The following is an 18,031-nucleotide window of genomic DNA, read 5'->3' on the forward strand; positions in this document are numbered from 1 at the left end:
AAGCTCTATCTGCACAAGGAATAAGATGCTCACCTTTGGCATCGTCATGCTGCTGGCTCGGTGATTTCCCTCACCATGCTATTTGTAGTGCCACAGTGAGAGGTCTGAATTCTTCAGACCGGGTCTGGGGAAGAGTTATGCACCACAGACCAAGCTGAACAACAGCCAGCATGCTGCACAGAAATGTGCCTGAGGTGGTTTTGCCTCAATGCTGAGAGAGGCTGAACTAGGAACCTCGCACCCTCCTCCATGCTCACAGGGGACTGCGCAGACACATATTTCAGATGCCAAGTTTCACACCCAGAGCCATGAAATGGAAACCAATTTCTCTGAAGAGCTGAGGATGGGCAACAGAAACACTACCTAGACCCATTAACAGAAATGACAGGGAGCTGGACACTGGGCAGCAAATGGGAGCAGCAGAAAAGGAGAGGGAAGTGTGAGTCCTGTCCTGCCTCCCTTTGCCACTTCTGGGAAAGGAAGGATCCAATGCAGTGCAGTAAGAGAGGAGGACATAAGCTAGTTATAAGAAAAGAAATTGTTCTGAGGATTGATTTCAGTATATGTGTATTCAGTACCACAGACTGAACTTCTTATTTTTTGTTTTAAGCTCCCAATTGCCATGAGTAACAACCTCCAAATGAAACTTTGTCAAAAGGATAGAAATTGTTGGGCCACGTCAGTTGACCACAAATGAAAGCATCTTAACTTTGCCACCTCACCTATGAGTATTCGAAAATTTGTTTTCTAAACACTCTGTTTAAATATGGATCTAAATAATGCTTGGTTGGCAGACTAAGTAACAGCCATCTCCCCAAACCTCATGCTGGGTGCCTGGGTGACGCCACTTTGGATAAAAGCAGCTGTTGAAAAATTCATTCAGAAATATTGAGAGCTATTAAGGAACAGAATTTTGTCTGGGTGGGACAAAAGGGGAATGAAACTATGTCTTGAATCAGTAAACTGAGACTGTGATACATATTGTGGCAGTGCTGTTTAAACCACCTCTCATTGTCCTCCTTGCTTCCTTTATACCTCTACTTCCATTCCCATCTGTCCCCTCCTGTGTTAGCACAAAGAGTTTTGTAGCACTGTGGTAAATGAAGACATTAACTAATCTGATTGGAAAATAATCCAGAAAAAATATAACCCTGTTTTATTCTCACCCAGATCAGTTCCTTGATATGGTTTGCTGTAGGGGCATGAGAACAGCTGTGGCAGCATAGAGGAGGATATGACGGAGGAAAAAGAAGCAAATAAAGCAGCATTGATGTCAAAAAATGTCTCACATAACCACAGCCTGAAGAACTACATTGTATAAAAAGAGATTTAATGAAAAAGTAAAATTGCATATCAGGGGACGTGCACCCATCCTTCTCCACTTACTTGAATGGAGATATATCTGCCATGTACTTGTAAGACAAATTTGAAATAACAAATATATTTCTAAATCAAGAAGTAGTCATGTTACACAGCACTGCTCTAGGCTCCATTGCTTGCCTGAACCTCGCATGGATTCGTGGTCATTGCTGATATTTCTGAGCCTTTGTCTGATACCTCCTGCTTTACTGCTCTGGATCCAGAACTCTGAGCTCTGTAATTCCCAGTGTGCTGTCAAATTATCTTTATTTCCATATGACATGGCTTCCTTAATGTAAAGCACATGGAATTGATTGCTTAATCCAGCATAGTTGCTTGCTGGATGCAGAAAAACTCTTGCCACTGTGACAAACTCCTGCTGCTTCTACTAATGCAGGTGGAGCAACTTGGTTGTCTGTGGTGGTTTTTTTTTTTTTTTTTGCAATTACATTCTTTACAGACCCTTCAGGAGTGTCTACTGTGCAAGGGCAGAACAACTATAACTGAACAGCTATAACTCCAAGGTTATCAACAATTTTAAAAGAGAAACTAGGAAAAGGAGGAAATAAATAGAGAATAAATTCTAATTACAAAGTCCTAGAAACATTAATTTTTAGATACAAGCTTTCCTAGCAGGAGTGAGAAAAATAGCTTTCTTCAAACGCAGCACTATCCTATCCCACTTGTGCCCAGTGTAAGCATGCCCTTGAAATGGATACAGCTGTAAGGTTCATTTTGCTATCTGGGTTCAAAGGCCTGATTTAGTAGTGCTTCTTTTTTTTAAATCTAAATGCCTGTATGCTCATTTACAATGTTGATTGCATTTTCTTGATGGTTTGGCTTCAGAAACATGCTGTGGAATTTAAATTTGTCCCCCTCCCGTGCTAATGTTGTCATTATTTGTGTGTAAACACATTACATGAGATAGCAGAAATGTAAATGAGATTTCAATGTTGAGTTGATTTATAAACAGCCAGTCTCCTAATTTATTGAAGTTGTCTTTGTGTCGTTTGCACATGATTAGCAGCATATAACATACATAGGGTGCCCTTCTGTAACATGTTCAGAAAGAAGAAATGCAAACTGTATACCATTATAACACCAAATGAAGATCTTATTGAGCTTCAAGATGCTTTGAAACATGTAGTTACTAACTTAACTCTGCCTGTGAACTTGTCCTCATTAACTCCATAATTAGCAAGATCATGTTTGATCTTGGAGTTCATTAGACATTGCAGCTGGAAGATTGTTTCAGTTTTAACACATCAGAATAGACAATTAAAGTGACAATAAAGAATCAATATAACTTCCCTGTTTCTTAGATTTTTTCAAGGTTGCAGCGTGCCTAATTAAACTGGTTTGAAACTGTGAAAAATTAAAAAGTAATGTGGTCATATTTGTTTTGATTTTACAGGCTGTTTAAAAGGCTGTCTGAAATGTGCCCTGGGAAATAGTTCCTACCCACGTGATGAGTAAATAGCTGGGATGATTTCAGATTCAGCTGCTGACTTAAGGGAAGACTTGGGTAGATGTTATGTCCCTTCCACTGTCTGTGCCACGTGCAAGTCCTCTTCAGCCTCTTTTTACTTTGTGACTGGACCCAACCTTACAGTTCACATTAGCTGATACTCTAGTAAAAAGAGACAATTTTTCAGGTCAAGTTGTATGTCTCTGACTTTTCCACAACACTGGCCCAACTGACCAATAAGTTCATTTTCCAGAACAGCAGCCTGATTCTCCAGGGCATGAGGATATCCTTGTGCAAGACTGTAGAACTGGCCACTGTTGAGAGTGTCTGCAGCAAGTCTGAATTCACACCATTAAGAGGCTCCTTCCCCCTCTGCTGTCCCCACAGGGCACAGACTGGGATCCTCAAACACACAAGTGGTTCTCCAGTTGTTATCACAGCCTTGACAGCAGTATGAACTAGAGGAATGACAGAGTGGTCTGTGCTCAGAAACTCCATGTTCAGGTGGACCCGATTCTGTTTTCTGCCTATCTTCAGTGTGGTAAATAACCAAATTGTAAGACATTTCTGGTTTTCTCTTTTCCAATGTCAGAGTGAGGCTCTTAGACTAAACACCAGAAGAAGATGTAGGAAACCTCAATGAAATTTTCTATTTAATGAAAGGTATTACCGTTCTAAACAAGATTAACAAGATTCAACATCCCCCATCTACTTAAGTATTTTTACTTCAATTCTTCATCATTCTCATTTAATAAGCACAGTTAACTGAAGACACAAATCATGTCACTGAGGGAGAAATGGATAATGAAGGACCACTGAAGCACTAATCCAACTAATCTTGCCTTTGGCTCCTGAATTTGTGTAGATCCCAACAGTAAATACCAAGTTGCAAATTCACCCAATTGATTTCAGCAGCCTGTAGGGTGCCACATCTTTTCATTTTGTTTGCAATCATTTGAAACGAAATTCTTTTAAAATATATTAATGCTTCATTGCTTTAAATTGAAGCAGACTCTAATCATTGGCATTTGGGGCAGATTATAGAAATAGGGTCAGATCCCTTGTTGGTGTGAGTCCATCAAAGAGAATGACAATGAGAATCCTAGCTTATGTATCCTGGATATGATGCCCTTGATATAAGGCAGAATTAGGGGGAAAAATCCAAAAATTGATGCGCCAAGGTGACAATAGACAAGCAGATAGCGAGATCTAGACTGGATGTTCTTCACTGTGACATATTGCAGTGCCTATGCTACAGATTTTGGTTGCAAATGAAGACTAGTCCACTGGCACCAGCCCATTCCCTTGCACAGCTCCACGACAGGCTGAGGCTGATCTGGCCATACCTGCACTGTCCTACCTTATGAGCACTGCCCAGGCACGACCCTTGCCAACCAGCATTTGAAGCACTTGTAGAAGGACCTTGTCTTTCCAGATGTCTTGTCCTGACATCCATTGTGTCCCACGTGCCATATTTCCACTGCCCTGTACAACACCAGGTCCCCTTGGCATTCTGACCTGGCCTGCAGCTTCACCAGCTATCACCTCATAACAAATGGGAGCTGCACTGCTCCTTCAGGGCACATCTCAGCTAGATGGGCAGAGTGACTCGATGAAGACTGGGAGGACAGACAGCATCATTAAAACTTTGTCTGGATGCAATCCTCTGAGCACTGCCTGTGCTCACGTGCCAAGGACGCCTGTTTCTGCCCCACTGCCGCCCCTCTGCACAGGCTGGGGCTGTGGAGAGTGCTGGGTCCTGTTCATTTTATCCTATGTGTTCTCTGATGCACATGGCAAAACTCTTCCTTAGGCTGTTTTCTGCTAATGAAGGGATTTTAGTGCATTGTGGGTTTTGGCTTAACATGTTTCCAAGAGGCAATCTTATTGCTTTATCCATGCAAAGTTAAAGATCTAGCCTCATTTTCTGTCCCTGTGACATTCAGGAGGTTCATGTGAAAAAAAAAAAAAAAAATTGGACTTGCAGTCCCCAGGCTGATTTTGGGATGGTTTATACTATCTCTAAACAGCAGGTTAATTTCAGTTGACACTTATTTATGAAAGCACAAAGTCTGGTGAGGTAATAAAAAAGTCAACTCCAAGAGAATATATAGCCTTAGATTTTCTTACCTAACATGGTTTTATTTAGAGATTTATTGAGCAAAATAAAGATTTGCCTGGCAAATAATGTTATCAATTGCTCCATATTTTAAAATATTTTGAAAGCGCATACAAAAACCAGATTAATTTCCTTGTACACGATCTACTGTGGGGTATAAACACGTTTTATTCAGTGACTAGCCAAGAAAATGTAAATTAGCTGTCTGACATTTGGGAAATTCGTGTGGCTGAATTATATGACTTGTATATTTGGAAAACCCATAGGGTTTGTTAGTATCCAGGTGGATGTTAATTTTAAATAGCAGCCTGGTCAGATGCTGAGACTTCAGTGTTGAATCAAAGACGCAGAATCTTCTGCTGTCTGTATCTTTTCACCTATGTAAAGTTAGAGGGTTTGCTGCCTGAAGTCAGTTTCCAGAAAGGCAGAATGAATAACACATCCTGTCACTTGCATCACTCCGTCCCTGCTGCCCTGTTACTGTTCGCCACTTCTCATCCGCGCAGGTTGAGAGGGTCACCCCTGTCCCCAAGACAGACCCCGGGCCGGTGACTGGGTCCATGATCCCAGCTCCTCTCCTTATCTCTGTGGCCAGGGAAGGACGGAGTGATGATAGTGCGCCGTTCCCTCCACAAATCTGCCATTCAGCGGGGCGAGGTCGGGAAATAATGAAGTCAGCACATTAGTGCCTTGCCTGCTGAGCTCACACTGCTGAAAGCTGCCGGTGGGTGAATTTCCCAGCGTTTGGAAACTTTGTCTCAGTTCTGCGGGTTTGCTCAAGTGTGCGATGGCTGTTTGCAAAGGGAGCTTTCCCGCTGGGTGGGTTTGCTTTCCTCCTCACGGCTCAGGGAAGGTGAGAGCTCTCCTTCATGTCTCCCCTGCCCCCACCGCTGCCCCTCGCTCACCCCACAAACACAAAGCTCTTCCAGCGGGTTCCCTCCGCCGGGGAGCTTTTCCCTCTCCCAACTCCCACACTGGGACATTTTTCCACATTTCCAGGATTACGGCCACTTTCACTTAGATCTATGTGTGTTGCCTCCACATACAAAGAAGCACTCGGGGACGGGATTAGTAGGATTAGAAGAGATTCACATATGTCCAGTTCAAGCAATTGGTATTCAAAGCTTTACACTTCCAAATGCCACCAAGAGAGAGAAAAGGAGCTGGGAGCTTGCTTTGCATTTCAGCACCTTCCTGCGGGGGACAGGGACCTTTGTCTGGGACGGGGGGGACGTACAAATCCCACCCCCACCCCTCTTAATCCAACACCCCTTAGCCACCAGCTCCTTCTCTTCAGTGCCACCGGTGGGGCTCTGCTATAACCCCAATAAGGAGCTGCAACTAGGGCGGCTTTCACCATTCTCTCTTTTAGAGCAGCCCTTCTGCAAGCTTTTGGCAAATTCTGCTGGTGTCTGGCAGGCAAACCAGGGTCCTGTCCCGTGCAGTTTGTTACCATACATCTTGTCTGTTGATGTAAAACAGGAAAGCATTGCTAGGTTGAGAATAAAAAGGGAAAAAAAAAATCCTAAAAGAGCGCCTTTGTATATTAAGTTAAATTCTTCATGTTAGTGAACCATCCATGCTAGAGAGGCAAACCCTTAAGAGGAAACAAGGGCGTTAGGTATTTCTGAAAAAGCAGTGGGAAAATCTACTTCTCCCATTTCATTTTGGACAGACTCCCTTCCTTGTTGCCTTTAGGTCACAATTTCCTGATATTACACACCTCAGCAAAGGCAGCATTTATGCTGCATATCTTGAATTTTGGCAATCACTCCAAGTACAAATCATCTTGTTCAAAAATCAAGAGGAAGGCTTTGATATTAATCAGTGTAACAAACCTCTCTGTAGTACAGTGAGAGATTTTTGAAGCAGAGCAGGTGGAGCCTTATTTAAATACATTCATCAATTAATTAATTAATTAATTCTTTTGTTCAGTCTTTCTGCTCACTTTCTGCTCACGAGGATAAAAGCTCCTGTGGAATACTATATTGTTTGCTGTGACTTATGAGGAACACAACCGTATACAACCAGATTAAAAAATCATGCAAACAGACAAAAAAACTTTCTGTACCCTGAAGAATGTCCTTTCAGTGATTTTTTTTTTAATTTCCAATAAGTATGCATTTGTTTTACAATTTTCAGCCCAGAAAATAAATTTCAGAATATATTAAATGGGCTGAAAAAAATTGAAATGTTGCTAAAGTACACAGATGATCTATAAGTTATTTCCATTTACTTTTATCTTTAAAAGGCATGGAGTCCTGACTGAATAGTAATTGAAGTCAATATATTAAATATGAATTTATGAATGTCAGAGTTAGGCAGTACGAAATCCAGTGGGTCTTTTTTCTTATTAGTAAAACACACCGAGTTTGAGTTGATGTTTTGTTAGCTTGCTATTTTTGCAACTCCAAGTCTATTTCAATAAAAATACATGGAAAGGGTGCCATGAATACCCAGATCAAAGGAATTAAGTATGTGGATTCTAGTGATTTTGGGAAGTCACTAAATTTTTCATTGTACAAAGGACTCTATAGGACTTCAGATGGATGGAAATCCTTAAAATATTGAAAACTAGGGAGGTTATCAGATCTGTACATGCTCCCCAAATCTTCAGGGAGCTCTGAATAGCTCACAGACACTAACGATGCAAGACTGGGCCTCTGCAGTTTCGGAAAAAAGTAGTGATATCTGCAAAATCTTGAGCTGCAACATGCTGATTATCCATTATGGGTGCTGGCCAGCTGTGGAGAAGATGCTAGCTTAGTAACAAAGCTGATGAGAAAACAACTCAAAACATACGTAGTAATTTAAAATTGAATTTTATTTTCAGAAGTGATGAGAATAATTACTTCCCACTGCATCTGTTATCATCAGTCATGCAGAGCTATAAAATTAAAAAATACATATTATTTCTTGCTTCTTTACCCTTTATAGTTCTGATTTTTGTTTCCTGGTCTTATCTATCTATCTATCTATCTATCTATCTATCTATCTTTATCCATCTATGCTATTTACATGGTATTCCCCATAGTGAAGGTTTTACTCATCTCAGTACATCCATATTTTTTGGGTCAGTTGTTCTTGCCATACTACAGGTAGTAATTGTTAGCAAGACTGGATTATGTGTGTCATTCCACTCCAGTAATATATTCTTTGTGTCTGGAACAACCTTAGAACTCCCACCTCCCTGAGTATACAAAATACTGAAAGAAAAAGCAATGCCAGCTGTTTGTTTTGCTGGAAGAAGAAGCTGTAGCTCCCAAGGTCCTGTTCCATCCCACGCTCCCAGGTAGAAGTATTTCTGACAGCAGGCAGAGTACTAGGGTCACTAACTTCCACCAAGGAATCTCTCATGTCCCATGTATTTCTTCTTTAAATTAAATTTGCTGTCAGGGTCTGAAACTGCTGAGTTCCATATGAAGGTTGTGTTTTCTCAGGGACCCATCTAAGAACCTCAGCAAAGAAGTGTTTTCCTGACAAAGAGATGATGGCTTGGGGCTAGATCTGGATACATGAAATTGCTGCTACTGGGCACCCACCCTCACTTTGGGTGCAAAAGAATAACAGGAAAAATTATTACAGAAGTGGTATTAGCAAACTAGAGAAGATGACCTGCATTCCATCCTTGGGCCCTTCCCTGAAAAGAGTTTTGCTTAGCGCTAGCAGTTGGAAAGAAAATGTCAGCTGCCTTAGCTGAGCTTGGTGTCTTTGGCTGGCATGAGCTCTCTTAAAATCTCATTATTAACATTTTGCTAATCAATTTCCTTCTTGGGAAACAAATATGAAAGGGTCTGCCCCCAATTAAAGCATTTTTGTTTAAAAGCTAAATGATCTCATTGGAGTAATTAAGTGCTTCCTCAAAGTGCGCACTGGTTCTTTATTGCAAGGAACAGCGCTGGTGATTTAAATTTTAGGGGCCTGACCTCTGAGTCTATTGAAACCAGGAGGCATCAGTCAGCTTCAGTAAGGTTTGGTTCTGGCCCTGACAGGCCTCATAATAAGCAAACAAACACCACAGTTTGTCAGTGTTTCAATAGTTAATAATTAACCTCTGTCATAAGCTGGTGAGAAAAGATGGTGTTGGTGGACCTTGTCTTCTCTCCCCCTTTCTCTCTTTTAAGAGACAGAGGTGGGACTTTTATGATCCTCAATACTATTGTGTCTGAGCACTTCTAAGCCTGCTCCAAGCTGCCAAGAATTACAGGCTCCCAATGTTATATCCATGGGTTTGTGGGTTTTCCATTCAAATGACACATGCTATGTCCCAGCCCAGGCTGAAGGGAGGACCCAGACAAGCACCCGCCTCCTCCAGCACCGCAGCCCTGTGCCTGGCTTTTAGCACTCAGCAGGCACAACTGCCCCTGCAGTGCCACTGCTGCCCGGGGGCTTCTCTAACATGGGCTGGGGCCGTCACCACCCTTACGTGGGACATGAACACTTCTGATGTGCAGCTCTGCAGGTGCAATGACCATTAGGTTACACACTACCAACACTATCCTCTCCCATGGGCCTGCTTTCTGACCATCATTCTTCTCTTTTATACTTGTGTTTGATGTTATTTTCCTCCAGTGTATTTTATTTTCCATTTCTGGAATCACATTTACATTAACAGTGCAATTGTCACTGAAAAGGGACTGCCTTCATCTGCAACTTTAAACAAGACAGGAATGGAGAATTATTCACATTGTAAGGGTGGGAAAATGTGATTTAAATTATGCAAAAAAAAACTTATATAGTAAAGTCTCCCTGAATATTTGAAGTTTCAGCAGCTTAGCTGAAAGAAGTATAGCAAGATACTCAGCAGTGATTTATAAAAACAGCCTTATGCCTTAGCCAGGCCAGATTTTACCATCGTTTCTGGTGTTCATTAGCATCTCACTGCACATGTTGTCCCATTGATCCCAATGGAACAAGCCCACACAATAGACTTCTATTCAAGGGTGCTGAAGGCAGTCCATACGCCCATCCCCAAACACTGAGACATGGCAAAGGTTTGTGAATAGACTGCAGATAATTTTTGTTGTGTCTTCTAGAATTTGTACTAGCCTATTATCAACCTGTAAATATTCACTGGAAACATGCATTGTTTAAAATTGAGATACAAAATGAGACAAGGATGTTTTTCTTTCTCTTTAGTGAGTCTTCCAAGCTTTTGAATGTGTAGTGGAAAAATTATTCAATTATTTCTATGACTTTATTTGTTTTCACTATAGCTATGAAAGCTAAATTGCATTACACTTGCGTCTGAAATGGCAAAACATTTTAATTTTTATTGGTTAGAACACCAATGCTTTCACAGTGAGATAACTGTAAATATTTGAGAAACTTACTTAACCTCAACGCATCTGGGGTTTTTGATGGGGAGGATTTGGGGGGAGCATGAGGGCAGCTCTCCTGTACTCTGTATCCACCTCCCACTCTGTTTACAGCTGACATTAAATATCCTGTATGACTTAAAGAATAACATAGTAATCATCAACTATCTAAAGCAGTGAGGAAAAGACTTGTTAAAAGTCTCTGTGTGTTTCAGTATCAAGCGTAAGAGATGGAGAAAGTTCACAGTAATAAGAATGCAAATAACTGCAAATTACATGGAAGAGCAGAAATAAAAAGAAAACTTGCTCATTTGAGAATGTTAATATTTTAGGTGTGAATATGGGCCAGAACATAAAGGTGAAAATAAATACAGGCCTTTGAGCAGAATTATTATCCTTCAACACTGTGTCAAGCCAGATGTGATTCTAAACAATGTGACACGTTTTTTTTTGCCAGGACTGTCAGGTTTAGCCCATTCGACATTCCTGAAGTGAGCACTACATATGGGAAACATGTATCACAGTCTCAGCTCTGTGGCTGTGTTTTGGAGATAATGCAAGTTTTACCAACCAGCTTAAACTGAACTATTTAGTGGATGCATAATCAACAATATTGACAGGTTTGTTCTGGTTTGTTTTTTTTTTTCTGGAATTCCAAAGATATTGGATATTGTTGGCTATTACTGTGGCATGTCTGATAGGTAAAGAAACATTCAAACTGATTTTCTAGAATCCTTTCTCTTTGCAGAATGCAGGTTTCAGGTGCAGTCACAACACAGGAAAAAAAATTAATTACATGGGAACAGTTGATTATGTGTTTTTTATTATTTATGGAAGCTAATTTCATACTTTTAGTAGAAAATGTCATATATCAGAGGATTAACAATTTGCACATCTCTAATGAATTAGACCATGACTTTTTAGATTTTATTACTAAGGTTTTGTGCCATATTTTTTCCAGAAGTTTTACAAATCAGTATTTAAATACAGAAAATAAAATGTCATGCTTAGCTAACTGCACTGCAATGTCTGTCAGTTATTTCCTTTAAGTTTAAATTATTTCCAGAAGCAGTGCCCGGTATGGACCTAATCCTGCTGTCTTCTGCAGAGTACTTTGAAGATATCAGTAAGTGCTCCAGTTTCATAATTAAAGAATGAAGAGAATTTGTTCTGACCCTTGTTGCCAACAAATTTAAAACTATATGAATAGAAAAGAATTTTTCTCTATCCAGGCAGAAGAATTTTATCTCTGGGGCTATCTGTCTGCAGAATTTGACCACAGCAGCCAGGACAGCCTTCTTTTCCCTTCTCAGTCACTGCCCTCATATTGCCCTGCTACCAGAAAGCAAATTCGTGATAAACACAAGAACTAAAACAGTCTTTCAGCCTATTCACTTTGGCGATGTCAAAGTGTCAGATGACAAGATGCTGTCACTCTGAATTATACTGTCAATCTAAATGAAATCCATTAGTACATCTTGAGCAAAAGCAGCAAGCAGTTAGGGAATCTCAGCTGTCCTCTCAAAAATAAAATGTGCGCTGTTTAGAGACAACCAAATTTCAGCTTCAGCACCCAATGCAGTGCAGCACAACCCCTTCGTAGCAGCACTTCTCTCACAGAGAACCAGCTGAGAGCTTTCTTTTAGTGCAGTGATCTTGGCTCTTTCAATTGTATCAACAACTACTCGTAGTGCTAACAGTTGTAACTACTTTTGTACTGAAAGCACGGTTGTCAAATGTCAAAAATAAATTAAAACCAAGCAGAGATAGCGAAAACTAATAGCAATAAACCACAATAACTAGTAGGCTTCTAATAAACCCAAAAGAAAAATACATAGCACTGGTGTAAGCAGTTTTCGTATCATTAATTCATATCATTAATCCATGTTGCCGGCCAGATCAATAAAGTCAAGGGGAGACAAGATTTAATATTCTGTCATAGTGACACTGTGCAAGAGCAAAGAACATTCAATTTCCATACCAAACTCTATGATGATTCAAAACCGGACACTGCCTTTAAGTGCACCCATTAACTAAAACCCAGTATTTGAAAACGCACAATTTCTGTTCCGAGTAGCCTCTAAACCCAAGATCCTCCCCGTGAGCCGCCGCCGGGTACGCGGCGGGTTGAGTCCCCCACGGTCCGGCTCGGTGCCGGCGCTGTGCGGGACGGGACGCTCCTGCACCTGGTACCCTGGGTCTCCCCGAACAATTTGTCTTTCCAGAAAAAACACGTTCCCTTCCTCACCAAATGTCTGTGCCTTTATGAAAATAGAAATTAAAAGGTGGCATAGAGCACGTTAATTTGATATAGCTACATCCTAGCCGTATTTTCCACCCTCTCCGACTCCCCGAAAAGTGAAACATTTGGTTTTCTGACTCCTGGGGGTTAATTTCGTTGCTGTGCCGTCGGGGGCAGTTTCGCCGTTGACTGAACCACGACTTCTCCGCAGCCCTATCCCGAATGTCCCTGGCCGGAGGATGGCGGGCATTTGTCCGGCGCGGAGCGACAGTGGCGAGCGCAGCCAGCGCGCCCCGAGGCAGCGCGGACCCCGGCCCGCCACCGGGACAGGACGGGGCGGCCCCGCCGCTCTCCGCCGGCTCAGCCAGAGAGTGTCCGGGGTGTTCTCCCACCTGGCTGCACCCAAAAGTGACAATTTCCACCACCGCTCTGCTGTGCCTTTCTTTCTTTCTTTCTTTCTTTCTTTCTTTCTTTCTTTCTTTCTTTCTTTCTTTCTTTCTTTCTTTCTTTCTTTCTTTCTTTCTTTCTTTCTTTCTTTCTTTCTTTCTTTCTTTCTTTCTTTCTTTCTTTCTTTCTTTCTTTCTTTCTTTCTTTCTTTCTTTCTTTCTTTCTTTCTTTCTTTCTTTCTTTCTTTCTTTCTTTCCTTCTTTCCTTCTTTCCTTCTTTCCTTCTTTCCTTCTTTCCTTCTTTCCTTCTTTCCTTCTTTCCTTCTTTCCTTCTTTCTTTCTTTCTTTCTTTCTTTCTTTCTTTCTTTCTTTCTTTCTTTCTTTCTTTCTTTCTTTCCTTCTTTCCTTCTTTCCTTCTTTCCTTCTTTCCTTCTTTCCTTCTTTCCTTCTTTCCTTCTTTCTTTCTTCTCTCTCTCTCTTTCTCTCTTTCCCTCTCTTTCTCTCTTTTTTCTTTCTTTCTCTCTCTCTCTTTTTCTCTCTCTCTCTTTCTCTCTTTCTTTCTCTTTATTTTTCTCCCTTTATCTCTCTTCCTGTGTCTTTTTCCTTTACTCATCTATCTTTTTCTGTCGAGCTGCAAAGGAAAGCAGCGAGGAAGGCTGGATGCGTCAGGCAGTGTTACGACCAGCAATCGTGCTGGAGAAGGGCTGCTGATTTCCGAAACGACTTTCCTGGCAAGGCTCCCTGAGCTCGGGATTTAACCTTGCCTGTCTTTCCCAACTCCCTCCTTTGCCCCAAGGCGACCCCGAGAGAAGCCGAGTCCAGCCGCCCCGTCCCGTGAGGGGGTTGCTGCGGCAGTGCAGGCGGGACTGACCCGCACAGCCGACACAGGGGCGCTGGGAAGCAGCGACGTCCCCGGAGAAAGGGAGAGAAAATTGTTAGTAATTCTCCTTCGAGGGACAAGTCCACCTTTTCTTCCCGCCCCTCTCGCCCCGCGGTGCGCCGGCAGCTCCGTAGTCCGGCATCGTCCCCCGGCCCCATCCCGAGGAAACCCCAAGCCCGGAGGTGAGCGGGGCTCGCAGGAGCAGCTCGCCCTGACCGAGGTGAGGACAGGACCCCTCCTGTTGCTTGTCCCCCGACGGCATCTTTTTGCCTTCCTCTTCTCTGTCCCCGTCGGACTTGAACTTTCCCACACCAAGATGTGCGTGTGCTCCGGAGCGGCGCACAAGAGGACGAAGGGTGGCAGCTGCAGCCCCTGGAGCAGCCTCCAAACCGGGGCCGGGGCTTTGCCCCGATCCTGCGCGGTTTTCTGCCGCTGTCGCCGTCACCGTATCAATTTTTGTTCATTTGCTTCACTCCAGCTCTACGGGAGAAAAGGACTCAGGGAGGGGCGGGCAGCCCCCAGGAGCCACCCGGAGAGCGGCTCTGCAGGGTGCGGAGACCGGCGGCGCCGGCCCTGCGGGCTCGGACGGCCCTGCGGGCTCGGACGGCCCTGTGGACTCCGGGCCCGGCCGAGTTTCCTGCCTTATGTCCGGCAAACTGTCAGCTGAGGAAAAGTCTAGGACGGCTTACGGCTTTTACGGTGGAAGCGTGATAAAGCCGAGATCGCGTTCAGTTACTTATGATATATTGTCCTAAACTATCTTTTTCTTTTCTTTTCTTTTCTTTTCTTTTCTTTTCTTTTCTTTTCTTTTCTTTTCTTTTCTTTTCTTTTCTTTTCTTTTCTTTTCTTTTCTTTTCTTTTCTTTTCTTTTCTTTTCTTTTCTTTTCTTTTCTTTTCTTTTCTTTTCTTTTCTTTTCTTTTCTTTTCTTTTCTTTTCTTTTCTTCTCTTTTCTTTTCTTCTCTTTTCTTTTCTTCTCTTTTCTTTTCTTCTCTTTTCTTTTCTTCTCTTTTCTTCTCTTCTCTTTTCTTCTCTTTTCTTTTCTTTTCTTTTCTTTTCTTTTCTTTTCTTTTCTTTTCTTTTCTTTTCTTTTCTTTTCTTTTCTTTTCTTTTCTTTTCTTTTCTTTTCTTTTCTTTTCTTTTCTTTTCTTTTCTTTTCTTTTCTTTTCTTTTCTTTTCTTTTCCTTCTCACCGCAGGATTTACTGACAGCGCTAGAATCAGAAGGCTTTAATTTTGCTCAGCAGATTAACCACAGTTAAACTCAGTCGGATGAAAATATCCCTCTTTTTCTGACTCTTCGCCCTCCTCGGGGCATGGATACTATGGAGGAACGAATTCCTGCCAAGATTTCTTCCGGCCCCTAAGCACCTTTTGGGAAGTGGACACTCAGCCCGTCAGTTTCCCCCGAGAGAAGGGGGCACCAAGGCCAGCTCCGGGAGTTCCACGGGCGGCGCGGGTGGCTCCCGTCCTGGCCTGACAGCCCCGCACTCATCGCGTAGGCACCGCCGGGGCTGGGAGGATCCGGGGGGCTCCACGCCCTTCCCCGGGCTCGAGGGCTGCTCCCACCGCCGTTCCCGCAGGGGAATTCTCACCTCCCCGTCCCGAGAGACCTCGCAGGAGGCCACGCCGGTTCAATCCGCACCTGGGGCACAGTCACACCAGGGGCTCGGCCGAGAGCTGAGGTGGCGACACCCTCCCCGGGTGCCCCGCCCGCCTTGCCCGGCCGAGCCCCCACCAGCTCAGCCCCACGCACCCACCTCCCTTCCCCGCGCCACCGCCGGCTGCGGCCGGGGCCCGGGACCCATCTACTTACTGGCGCGAACGCCTGGGGATGTTTGCAGAGCTGGGGATGTTTGCAGAGCTGCCTCCCGAGCCGGCTCCCTTCCCGCCTGCCTCCGGCCCGGCCCGGCCCTCTCGGTCCCACCGACGGCGGCTCCGGCCGCCCCGCCGCGCCGCCCCCCGCCGGAGCCCGGGGTCAGCGGAGCCCCAGGGGCTGCCGGCCACCCCTCCCGCCGCCAGGCACACCGGTCTGCCGCCGCACCCTGGCTTTCCCCGTTTATTTAAAGAGAGTCACTGGCCCGGGGGGAGGCGGGTTTCCCAGCCCGCACCTTCCCGCGGCTGATGCCCGAGTCATCATCGCTCATTTAAACAAAGCGGCTCCCCAGGTACGAGGCAGTTGCGGCCAGCCCTCCCAGGCGAGGGCCAGCCGGTGCCGCACCGCACACCCCGGCCGGGGGGGACAGGGAAAGGGGGAGGGAAAGGCAAACAAAGCGTGGAGCCGCGGCTGGAGCCGGGCATGCTGTAGGACGGGGGCCACCGACGTCCCCCAACCCCTCCCGCCCTAGCGGAGGGACTTCCCCGGGCGGCTTCTGCCCGCTGCCGCCCGAGACCGGGGTTTGCTGGCCGGCCCCTCGCAGGCACGCAGCCCCTCGCAGCCCCCTGCCTCCCTACTGTAGACGGGATGAGGTTTTATATTGGAAATGAGGAGAGGCAGGGGGAGGAGAAGGCGCGCACACGGAGCGATGAGTGTGCGGTGTCAATCAGAGGGGTTTTGTGTCTCCTTGACTCCTGATGGTCCGTGGCTGAGGTGTCCCGGGTGGCACCACAATGAATATGAATAGGGGTCCTTGCTAAATGGGACAGTCAAAGCGCACCGCCCTGAATAATGGCACGTCATCCTAACTAGACCATTATACATAGGAGGGCTCCTTTTGTCTCTGCTCTCTGCTGCAGCTCTATAAAAGCCCCTCTTTTTCAAGCTGAGGTTAGTCCAAGCATACACTAACTAGCCATCCTGTAAACAGGCTGAGTAACCGGGTGGAGAGAGAGAGAGAGAGAGGGGAGACATTGGAGAGAGAGAGAGAGGGCTGAGGGGCTTTTTTCCTCTTCCTCCAACATTTCCAGCCCTTCGCTGGCAGACCCTGCCGTCCGTTTATTTCCTTTTCGTTTTGTTTTTGTTGCTTTTTGAAGGAGAGTTGTCTTGTTCCATCACCTCCAGAGCAGGGAAGTGTTTCTTGCTCAGAAGCCTGAATACAATGAATTCTGACTCCAGCTCTGTCTCCAGCAGAGCTTCCTCGCCAGACATGGATGAGATGTACCTGAGAGACCATCACCACCACCACCACCACCACCACCACCAAGACAGCCGGCTCAACTCAGTCTCCTCCACTCAGAACGATCTGGTGCAGAAGATGTCTGGGGAAGGCCTCACCAGGAACGGATCCAAGGCCGGAGGGGAAGGCAGCAAGTACAAAATCAAGAAGCAGCTTTCAGAGCAGGACCTGCAGCAGCTGCGGCTGAAGATCAACGGGCGGGAGCGTAAGAGGATGCACGACCTCAACCTCGCTATGGACGGGCTGCGGGAGGTGATGCCCTACGCTCACGGACCTTCTGTGAGAAAACTCTCCAAAATCGCCACCCTCCTGCTAGCCAGAAACTATATCCTGATGCTCACCAGCTCCCTGGAGGAGATGAAGAGGCTAGTTGGGGAAATCTACGGGGGACACCACTCGGCCTTTCACTGCGGCACGGTGGGACACTCCGCCGGGCACCCGCCCCACGCCGCCGGCACCGTGCACCAGGTGCATCCCATCCTCGGCGGTGCCCTGTCCTCCGCCAACACCTCCTCCTCCCTCTCCGCCTCCCTGCCGGCCATCGGCACCATCCGGCCCCCACACTCCCTGCTCAAGACCCCCTCGACGCCCCCCGCCCTGCAGCTCGGCAGCGGCTTCCAACACTGGGCTGGCTTGCCGTGCCCCTGCACCATCTGCCAGATGCCTCCCCCGCCCCACCTCTCGGCCCTCACCGCCTCCAACATGGCCAGGATCTCGGGGGAGACCAAGGACCTCCTCAAGTGACTCGGCGGGGCTCCTTCGGCCGCTGGGGCCGCGCCGGAGCCGGCGCTCCCACGGACGGAGAGGGGGCTGCGCCCGGTCCCCCCCGGGCCGCCGACGGACCTGCCCCCGCTGCCCCCGCCCGCCAAGCCCCCTGTAACACGGGATTAGTGTAGTAAGGACCTTGCAAAGGTAATGTTCCACCCGGCTCCCCGGGCGATGTTTTCTTATTATACTAAACTGGAAAAAAGTCCCTGTTGTAAAAAGAATGATGATGATAATAATAATAATAATAATGATAATAATAATGATGATAATAATAATAATAATAATGCCGCTGATGGTAATCAAATGTAAATGATTCCTTAAAATGTATGTAAAAGGAAAAAAAAAAAAAAAAGACATGGTTGTCATTGTAGTGTTCGCA

At 45.3% G+C, this 18,031-nt stretch overlaps 1 protein-coding gene across 1 annotated transcript; it reads left to right on the forward strand.

Moving 5' to 3' along the window:
- Positions 1-16,806: 16,806 nt before the first annotated feature.
- OLIG3 (oligodendrocyte transcription factor 3) lies at positions 16,807-17,628 on the forward strand (the record flags this gene model as incomplete). Its single annotated transcript, XM_084203309.1, has 1 exon — positions 16,807-17,628. The coding sequence occupies one exon, from the start codon at positions 16,807-16,809 to the stop codon at positions 17,626-17,628; it is 822 nt and encodes a 273-aa protein (XP_084059435.1).
- Between the last annotated feature and the right edge of the window lie 403 nt (positions 17,629-18,031).

This window comes from Fringilla coelebs (assembly GCF_963513975.1).
Source record: "Fringilla coelebs genome assembly, chromosome: 3".
Classification (NCBI taxonomy): Eukaryota; Metazoa; Chordata; class Aves; order Passeriformes; family Fringillidae; genus Fringilla; species Fringilla coelebs.